We start from the raw sequence: 10,718 nt of genomic DNA, 5'->3' as shown, positions 1-10,718 counted from the left end.
TCCAACAGGTCTATGGACCAAGCTGGTGAGAGTGCATCTGGAGATTCAGGCTGTGAATCAGCAAGGCCATTATCACCAGTCTCCACATCAACAAGCTATCACTACTTTTATCAAGGTACAGTATCGTGCTAATGGTGACCTCACTCATTGATAGATTTTCAATGCAGGGGTTCTTTAAGGAACCTCTACTCAACAAAGTGCTGAAAATATTTATATATTTATCGTTTTTATTTGACTTTCACTTCACTTCACTTCACACAATCACTTACAAAATTTACAGCCGAATGTACATTTACAATACCAGTGTTCTCACCAGGCCACACCCTTGCGGGATTCCTCCAAGAAAAATAGAAATGGCACATTAAAAGCGATGCACTGAGCCCACTTGGGCACACATGGATGCTACAAGCGAAACAGGCTTTTGGAAGTAAGGTAGCAGTATTTTGATGATTCCAGCGAATACTCCAGCTCTTCGCTTTAACTGAATGAAAACAGTTTGTCAAAGTATTTAAAGCTCTTTCAAAGCCTTCAATTTTGTTGACTTTTGCCTTTGTCAGTCACACGAGTGTTGCCTTGGCCTCCATATTGGATCAGGTAGATATTTTGTGTAATAGGTATAATTATGAAATATAGAGTGCATGGCAGGCTCATGTTATTCGTCGTGGCACAAAATAATTAGATTCTTTCTTTCGCCCTAAAGTACCAAGGATTTAAGAAAAATGTAGAAGATCATTGAAATGCTGGTGAAGAGGGCAATGGAGAGGACAATGTAGCAGGCAAAGATCAAAAGCTATTTCATCGAAGAAAGACCTTGTTTACAGTGTATCAGAGTGAATGGCAGTCGAAATACCCATGGCTTACCTGTGATGCCGATCTGTAAGATCTGTCTTGAGGCAAACAGATCAAATGCATTTACAATGTTGTTGAAAGGCCCACCATTGCAAGAGTTCCAATTTGAACACTCCTTGATGAAATGGATAGAGAAATCACAAGGGATTTTTTCCACTCTAGTCATGAAGTGCAAATAACTTTGTCACGCTTAAGCTCCTGCAGGGCCACTATTTTTTCAGGAAAGGGTTCCCTGGGACTCCCTAAGACAAAATCCTGGTGAGAACACTGCAGTACAGTTTACTATAAATTATACTAACATTAAGAATAAAATTTGATCTTGACAACAGTTTTAATTACTCTGACCACATTTCTCTCTATTTGCCATTGCATTTTATCTTATCTTTGAAATTCTGAAACTATTATATTTCTGTAAGAAATAAACTGTCATGCAACAACATCTACATTACAGTGTATGAACTAATAATAATAATTTTACAGTGTAATTCCAATCGGCAAAGGGATATAGCCCATCTCTGCAGATGTGCAAGTTCAAGTATTAGAGACTGTGTAAAACTACATGAAGGTGCATGAGATAAAACACTTGTTGGCACTTTGTTGAACCAAGGTTAAACCATAAAAAAATCATAAAACCACACCCAAAGCAAAATGGTTGCATAAAGAACATTAATACTTAAAAAATAATAATTATTTCATTTCCAGATACATGTCCAGTGTGTACATGCAGGGCACAAAGTGTGTCCAAAAAGTGAAATCACTCTCAACTTCAACTAAGGGGTAATGATTTTTCCTTGCAGCTGACGATGGTCAGAACATATTCTTGAGCTCAGTTAATTCCCGCTGCTTGATAAAGGTGAGATATTTCCCTGATCTTTGGACTATAATACAAAAAGCTTGAAAATATGAGTGGCTGTACATGTACATGTAGATGTGGTTTAAAACTTGGGCAAATGCTACTTGGAGCCTGTTTGTTGAACCTCCCAAAACTTTTCGGGCCTGTTTCGGATGTCACCATTACCTCTGTATAATTATTAAGATTGGAGAGGTTTTAAGACAAAAAACTTCGCAATCATTTAGCTTCTTTCATAGTCTTGAAAACATGTTAAAAGACTATCTTATTGCAGCATGCGGATGGTAGTTTCGTAAATGGCTTTCTGGGTCTGAAAAGTTATCGAGACTTTCGAGAAAGGGGACCCAGTACTCTTCCTTCAAGGGGAAAGGTAGGGAATATTGAAATATAATTTTTGGTCTTTCAGGAGTATGGAGGTTTAGAGTACTGTCCAGACACAATAACTGCACAGATTCTTGAGATGGAAGCCCTGTCTCAAAGTGATGTAAGATTTGAATTGATGTACATGTACATTGTAGTTTGTGGATTTTGACAGAAGTCTTTTATTCTTGCCATTGAGTCTCTCTGTTAGGGAGACAAGTAAAAGTTCTACTTTCCTTTTGTGTCCAATCGGTATTTTACAGCTGTCTCTTTTTTTTTACTCAGGAGCTTCGCAAACGCTATCGACACCTGAGCCATCTTCCACTTACATGTGAGTTTGTTATTTGTGAACTTGACATGAAGCCACCTATTATATCACAGGAGACACTCAATTTCTTTAAAGGTAAGCAGGTGTGTTATGAAGATACACAAGTGTAATGTTGAGCTTTTGAGAGGAACAATAATAAAACAGGTTTGGGTGTTTCAGTAACTTGGAGCCACGTCAAATGTTAGATGAGAAATCGAGATGAGAATAAGACGGGCAAAAACAGTGTTAAAGAATATCAGAAACATGTAAATGATCAGGAAGGTTATGCTAAATTTTTTTGGTCATGCAATAATCAAGGCTGAAAGGGTTAAATGTCACACATTACTTCGAAAGTTACCATGTTGTAAGACAAATATTCGATTATTAGTGTGGTTCATCATGATGAATAGTCACAAGTTTGTCTTACAACACATTTTTTATTCTCATTTCTTCCTGTACCCAGATTTTAGTGCATGCATAAACTTAGAACGCAACCTCAGCTTAAAATGTATACCTCAAAGGAGACCGTTTCTAGTGTATGAATTAAAATACCAGTGTAGTGATCGTTTCTGCTTAGGAGAGTTACAACACCGGAAACAGCAACGACAGAAGAAGTTGCGAATAGAAAGGAAAAGAGAGCAGAAAACTCTTTCTAGCGGCAGCAGTGCCTTCTCTTACATCCCTGCAAGATCTGCTTGTAAGTAGAGGTCTCCTTAAGTTTGGGATTATAATTTCAGGGGTCGTAGTAGTAAGTTTTAAGATATCAAGATACATTAAGCAAGTGGATGATGTCTTGTATTTTGAGTTACTGAAATGCATTTTTTGCATCCTTTCTGAGATGTTCTCAGAAAACAATTTAGAAGAGTCCAAAATGCCAATTATCAATTAAAGGACCTTGTACAGGGACTGTGCATTAAACAGGCTTAAACTCCTGTTTTTTTTTTCTTTCAGTCTTCATGACCTGCTAGTTTCTTTTACTTATCTAACGGTTAGAGTTGGCAGAGGGGAGGGAAGGAGGCAGTCTTTGACTCAGGAAACTGGCTTCTCCAGCCCACCCTATCCTAGGGTGTTTCACCGTAGTTTTTCGGATACAAGGCACACTCGGTTATAAGATGCACCTTTAACTTTCAAACTTGATGGCATTGATAAATCAGAAACTGAAAATCTCATCAAAATACTCAGTCGATTGTAAGACGCATCTCAAATAGAGGAATTTGGTTCAACTCATCGCTAGTTACCGGTATGCTGTCTCAACTGAAGATTGCGGTGTGAGTCAAGAAAAGTGGAAGAAGGAAATTCAACTAGAATCAAGGGAAAAACCTTTAAATCCTGCGGTTTTTACTACTTTCTTGTGGGTGTTTTTGTTGTACAATGCTAAAAATTGAAGGCCATTGTTACGAACGTTGTTGTGAGACCACCATTTTGGAATTGCAGTAAGGGGAAGACTGAGATAAGTTTAACATACAAGATGACGGCAAAGGATCGAAGAATCATCCCTGCACAGGTTTTGTTGCAAGAAGATACTCTGCTATAATACGCAGTTTGAGTTAAGATCACATTTCGAGGCAACAAGCAATTTCTTTGAGGAAAAAATGCTGCTCCTTATAACTGAAAAACTATGGTTAGTTTTTAGGAGGCTGTAGCAAGGCCCTTTGCTTAGCTTCAGCTTACAGAGTCAACACTCTTACTTTCCATTTGCATGAACCAGTTACATATCAAAAATTAGTTCCAATCAGATTAATTAACCCTTTTGTCCCTAAGGGGTTCCCCATTGACGCATAAATCGCAAGTAATATTTACAAATATCATTCTTGGGAGGCAAAGGGTTGGACTAGTATTTTATCTGTCTGCCCATCTTAGGTAGAAGTGTGGTTCCTGAGCATCTGGACTTGTCCAGTGATTTTGAATTCCCAGCACAAACAGGACAGTTGGCCATCTCTCCACCAAGCAACTCTACACCAAGCCCTTTCATGCAGTTTGCTGCTTCAATGGCTAATCAAGGTTTAAAACGTGGTTCTACTCGATAAACTTGTAATTGTTATTGCCTGAGATAGGAAGTAGTAGTTGTGCCAAAATCCATGAAGTTACTCTCATTTGTAACTACCTATATAGAGGGTGGATTTAGACACTACGATTTTTACTTACAATTTTCCGATTCTCTACTGTCTCAAATCCCATAATGCACCTCTTCTATCCCCCTCCCCCTCCCCCCCCCCCCCAAAAGAAAAATGCATGGGCATTGCTTTTGATTTCTCTTAGGACATCGTCATGTCTCAAGAGAATCGAAAACAATGATTATGCAAAATTTGGGCGAGTAGAAGAGGTGTATGATGGGATTTGAGAAAGTAGAAAATGTGACTAGCTTATGCATAACTTCACCACAAAATGTCTTGTAAATCCGATGTAAGACATCCTTGTGACAGACATGCATATGGTTGAAACTGTGGATTCATGTTTCTGTATTAGATGAAGGTTATGGCACAATAGCAGAAACAGAGGGAGTTAATATGCCAGATAACCCGACACCCAGCCCTCCATCTTTTGCTCAGGTTTGTAGAATTTCTTTTTTCTCTCACTTTCTTTTTGTTACTTCACTTTTAGTCCCTACACTCTCTTAATTGTTGTTTTTAACTTCTTTGTGAGGTAGACATTACTTAATTCAATAGTAATTTAACATGTCATGTATGTAGATAATATTTAGTAATAAGCCATTTGCAAATTGTGAAAGAACAGAGGAACCGAGACGAGGTTCAGGGGAACAATTTGCACTTTTGTTTGTTAAAATCAACGGAAATGCAATTTTGTTTGTTTTTGAAAAATTCGAAACTAGCCTATGAAGGCCCACATCAGCTCCATGCTTCCTGTTAACAGACCTTTCAATGAAGTACAGGCTGTATGTAAGCGTATATTTAAACCCATGGATCCACGGTACGATTTTTGTCGCATGCGACAACGGCTTACGACAGGCCCACGGCATGATTTACGATCGTTGTGTACGTCCGAAAAAATGTCGTAGCATTTTAAAACATGTTTTAAAACGCTGCGACAATCGTAAGTCATGTCGTAAGCCTGTCGTGAGCTTGTCGCAAAAATCGTACCGTGTAAATCGGCCCTTAGATTTCCCTCTCTGTGTGGTTCGTTATATAAAGCCCCCAAAACTTTTTTAATGGTTTTGTCCTTTCTGTTGTTAACAGGCACTAAGGTCCAAGAAGGCAAGCGAGACAATTAAGAAACCCCAGGAATTAGGTATACCATTTACAACTGTAATGTGGAAAGGAACTGAATTACGATTTCGTCCACGTTGTTTGGTAAACTGGACATTATTTATTGTCTCGCTGTTTCTGTCTTAAAATTCCGTTAATGACACTCAACGCAGGGGAAAAAAGGAATTTAAGGAGAAAGGAAAATAAGAACGATACTGTCGTATGTAATTCCTTCTGTCATATGGATTAGACCATTCTTGTCTCAAGAACCAGAGTTAGTGGAGGGGACTGGTTATGAAAGCCGGCAAATTTCAAAGTGGTATGTTGCTATGTTTTTGGCTTGGTCACCAGGGGCGTAGCGTGAGAGTTTGAAGGTGTACGCACACGAAGAATGTTTCTAGCGCCGAATGCGCTCCAAAGTAGGGGGTCTGGGGGCATGGACCTAGACGAACGACGTAGAATTAAAGATCGATAAGACTTAAGCACGTTTATGTAAACAAATCAAACTACCGGCTGATTTAACTGTCCGAACTTGTTTGTCCATCAAACGAGCAGTCTTTCATACTAACCTCCTTAACAGCTTCCTCAAAATGAACTTCAAACTCTTCGTTCTCTTCCAAAACAGCCATTATAGCGTCAAAATCGTCTCCCAATATAAAATCGTCATCGCCGGCCGCCATATTTGTTGTTACTGCATGATTCACTGTGCAGGGTCGTGATCACGTTATGGTGCCTTTCAACATTAAAATGCAAACAATAGGCTGGCCCTTTGAAGTTTGCCGGCTTTCATAAGCATTCTCCTCCACTAACTCTGCAAGAACCTTGAATATTATGTCAGCGCGCAAAAGAGAATAGATGTGAAATCGAGGTTTCAAAAAAAAGAAAAAAAAAAGAAGAAGAAACAGAATTTAGTGCTTGTGCAAACGCTGCGAGCTTCTTGGATTACAGAAAAAGATGGATGACGTACCGAGTCGAATTTTCGACCCGTTTGGAGCTCGGCATTGGGCATGGCCAAATTCCGTCCAGAGAGAGTCTACACGAAGAAAATGACCCAGACGCATTTCTTTGCTATTAAAAACCTCGAATAGACGAAGTTGTTTCGGCTGAAATCTCGCTGGTTGAGCAGTTCATCTTCTGTTGTCTCAATAATATTTGAAATATTATCTTGTTCGTTTGATAAATATGACCGTGGATACATGAAGGATTGCTAGCTATGTAATCCCCGTAGATGCTCAGTCTGCTCTTTCAGTTGCTTGTTCAACTCCTTTGCAGACCTTCTTGTTTGTTATGCAGTCTTACGTTCGTTTACCAACAACTGGAGATTGATGAATTTAAAGAAATGTACATTTGATTGAAGTGCGGATTATAGACGAAAGATAGTGATCCTCACACTCAACTGGACAATTTAAGCAATTGTCACTTAACCCTTTAAGCCCCGAGGGGTTCCCCATTGACGAGTAAAATCGTCTGGCGTTAGACAGAGTAAAATCTATAAGTGCCATTTGGCACTATCGGGGCTGAAAGGGTTAAACAGGGACATAGTTTTTTCACGCTGTTAGCTTAACCCTTTAAGCCCCGAGGGGTTCCCCATTGACGAGTAAAATCGTCTGGCGTTAGACAGAGTAAAATCTATAAGTGCCATTTGGCACTATCGGGGCTGAAAGGGTTAATAGACACCTGAAAAATTCAGGTAGACTAAAAGTGGCATTTGCTTAAATTGTTCAATTAAGTACGAGGATCACATTTATCTGTCGAAGAAAGATTACTTGACTACTGAAGAATGGTCTGCGTGGGGGACTGTTACACTTATACCCGGGGGTGGGGGGCGGGGCGGGGCACGCTTCCTATTAATGAGCAATTGGGGATGGGGTAGCATTTTCACGACTGGATTTTGGGGGTAAGAAATTCTGGGTAGTGGTTTAAAAATGGAAAGATTCGCGGTAAAAAAAAGTTGTTGCAGAAAGAACTGTAGCGCTGTTGATTTAATATTTACTTGTCGCATGACATTCCGTTTTGAAATTACAATTAAATGGCTTTATGTAAGGTTTATGTATAAACAGGAAGTGACTAAGTTTGGGTCTCTAAAATTACATTTACCCTAAAGTGACCAAGATGGGGTCTATAATTGGCCATAAAATGGACTATAAAGGGGTAGGGGTTGTGAGAGGCCAGCGGCACATACACAGCGAAAATTGAGCCAAGTACTCCCCGGGACTTAAACATTGTGACTTGAAATGATGCCAAGTGAGTGAATAAACTTTTCTCTGCTTTATATTTCGCAGTAGTGACGAGGAAACCTTCTTGGGCTGAAGAGGAGAATGACGAGGAAGATTGTGCACCAGTCCCAACCTTTCAGTCGGCATTTTCGGATGCTTTGGTGTCAGCAAACTGGGGCAAGTACGACGTTGAAACCACGCAACCAGGTAAAAGCCAAGTTGAGATTTCGTGTGACTCACCTGCGCGTCATTTACGCTTGATCACTCTCAGTACCACTGGGGAACATGAGAGGTTATTGACTGAAGACGAGAAAACATGTGCGTATGGAAATTTGTCTCTTCAAAAGGTGTCGGGTTTTCCAAACGGTTGTTGACGCCAGGCTAGTACTAGTGCGGGTTGAACTTAACCCGGAATTAGCGTTTTTCATGCAGCGAACAGTGAACTTTGCCGTGGGGTGGGGGTCGCTTCCTTAGTCGCTACAAAGATTAACTGAACCTTCGCATTTTCGGCAAACGTCAGACAGAAATTCGCTGTCTACCTCAATGACGCCTCTCGCCTTTATAAATCCAAAATATTCGAGCAAATTTAAGTGAAGAAAGAACTGAGCTGGAATAACTGCGAGAATTTTTATGGTTTTATCAGAGTTAGTTGAGCGGGAAGTTTAATTTTACTCTGAGTTTCCCAAACAAATGGCAACACAGCCACAAAGTTTTTGGGTGAAATGCTTGGCTGAATAGCGAGTTTTTTGCCGCTGGTTGCTGCCCGCTTAGACTGTTCTTCTTTCCCCTTTTTATTCGACTCCGTTTTTGGACTTTAAAACTTTTTAATTTAATTTGGGGGGGTGGGGGTTGGGGGGTTGCGCTGTGGCAGCGCATGCGTGAGATTTCTTTGTCTCGTAGAAGGCAGTCTACGTGACAGATTGACAGGGGAATATGTAATTAATTAAAGCACTGTGTGCATGACCGGAAACGAGTTTTTGTGTTTTCAATATCCGGTCATCGTATGATTCGGTAACACATCGTACCGGGCTAATTACATAATTTTCTAATTCTACCAGTATTGTTAAGAAAAGGTATTTTTAAATACCATTGTAGAAAATTGTAAAGCATCTGTTTACTGGTTTTGATTGGAGTCAACTCCGTTAACAACAGCTATAAATGTGAACACACATTCTCCGATCGCAGTTTACCGTATGGTTGGGTCACGGAATGAGCACTATGGACTACGGAATTAAACAAGATATTTTAACATAAAAAAATCACTGAAAAACTGAATTTTAAAGGAAATCGGATAGAATTCCTTCGAACACAGTGTAGGCTCCCCGTAGCCTCTTTCGTACTAGAAAGTTTGTTTTAACCTTGTGTTTATCTCTTCGACACTCCAAACTCTTGGCTCCTGTGAAGACAAGGTTTCAAGATTAAGATAGTCGAACAAGCAGGCACGTCACTAAAGAGACTGCTACAAAGGAGACTGCTACAAAGATCCGACCCCCTTAGACATACGTCGTGTGACAGAGAAGATTGCTTGGTGTGCACGGGAGGGGATGGGAAGAACGCCTGTGACACGAATAATGTCACATACGAGATAGACTGTGAAAAATGTGGAGATATATATGTAGGAGAAACCGCCAGAAATGCATATACTCGTGGAAAAGAACATCTAAAACTCCTGGAGTGGAGAAAAGAAGGATCGGTGCTGTGGAGACACTGCAGAGAGAAACACGAAGAAGAAAGACAAGTATTTAATATGAAAGTTACGGGATCATACAGAAATGACTCGATGACAAGGCAGATCGCAGAAGCCGTGAGAATGAAAAATGTTCCACCTGAACGGCTAATGAATAATATAACGGAATGGAATTACTTTAAAATCCCAAGGGTCGTAGTAGACAAAGACTGACCCCACCTTTTTAGCTGTTGGGTTTTAGAATAATCTTTTACCAAAGGCATTGAAGAGGCTCGACATAGAGCGAAGTTAATCTGCCAAAACTTTTTTTAATACTTCTTCTTTTTACCGAAGTTTTAAAGAACATTTTAAAAGAAATTTTAGAAGATCTTCACAGGAGCCAAGAGTTTGGAGTGTCGAAGAGATAAACACAAGGTTAAAACATGGTTTCGTTGACAAAATCCTTCCTGACATCAGCGCATAAAATTAGTAGAAAGTACTAGAAAGTTGATTTATCTTTTTTATAATAGTTATTCTTTCTAATTTGTGCTAAGATATTCATTCCTATACTACTAGAAAGTCTAGTTTTTAAGTATTTTAATTATTACCCTCTCGAACAAATATTCGACAGCTTAACCGTTGAATACCCGTTATCTGCGCACTCACTTAGTTGCACAGTTCCCCCGTCACTTTGCGCTTCAGTTGCTTACCTCCGGAGAAGAAGCATTGCAGCATTGCTTCGAGTGGTGGAGTATTCTGCAATTGCTCCCAAATAAATGCATAAATGGCGGCCAAAAAATTATTGTTTTATGTGCTAATTGGGCTCACTAGCCTCGCTCGCTCTTGAGCAACATTTCTTTTGTACTTTGTACATGCAAACGAGGCTAGTGAGCCTAATTAGCACATAAACAAAAGAATTTTTTTTGGCCGCCATTTATGCATTCGGTCTGTACTTGTCAACGTTATTTGGCAGACAAAAACAAACCCGAAAACTGGTTAAACCAACCTCTTTTGTGGTTGTTATTTTATTAGGCGGTGAAAGAGAAGAGAGCACTGGAAAGAAGCAGAAGAAAAACAAAAAGAAACTCCTCTTCACCACGGGCAGCTTTATGAAGTACACTTAAAACAAACAGTTTAGCTTGATACTTGTGTGTATTGATTGATTTATTAGGCTGGTGTTAGTTTCGGCTTCAATTAACTGATTAACAGCCGACAATTGTACATCTCTAAGAACGTTTTACAGCAGTAAATGGAATTTAGTCAAATG

At 39.6% G+C, this 10,718-nt stretch overlaps 1 protein-coding gene across 1 annotated transcript in view; it reads left to right on the top strand.

Annotated features, from left to right (window-relative positions):
* Positions 1-10,718, top strand: part of LOC138045950 (E3 ubiquitin-protein ligase RNF10-like) — a 26,438-nt gene extending 15,720 nt beyond the window's left edge. The window contains exons 15-24 of the mRNA XM_068892593.1: positions 1-115; positions 1,647-1,702; positions 2,106-2,183; positions 2,345-2,462; positions 2,944-3,063; positions 4,227-4,367; positions 4,833-4,915; positions 5,561-5,612; positions 7,852-7,992; positions 10,484-10,718. The exon at positions 1-115 is cut by the window's left edge and continues 135 nt beyond it. Coding sequence (XP_068748694.1) covers positions 1-115; positions 1,647-1,702; positions 2,106-2,183; positions 2,345-2,462; positions 2,944-3,063; positions 4,227-4,367; positions 4,833-4,915; positions 5,561-5,612; positions 7,852-7,992; positions 10,484-10,575 — 996 coding nt within the window. The 3' untranslated portion in view covers positions 10,576-10,718. The remainder of the gene's footprint in view (positions 116-1,646; positions 1,703-2,105; positions 2,184-2,344; positions 2,463-2,943; positions 3,064-4,226; positions 4,368-4,832; positions 4,916-5,560; positions 5,613-7,851; positions 7,993-10,483) is intronic.

This window comes from Montipora capricornis, chromosome 4 (assembly GCF_036669925.1).
Source record: "Montipora capricornis isolate CH-2021 chromosome 4, ASM3666992v2, whole genome shotgun sequence".
Classification (NCBI taxonomy): domain Eukaryota; kingdom Metazoa; phylum Cnidaria; class Anthozoa; order Scleractinia; family Acroporidae; genus Montipora; species Montipora capricornis.
Note: the sequence above shows the minus strand (reverse complement) of the source record. Positions and strands in the feature narration are given on the sequence as shown.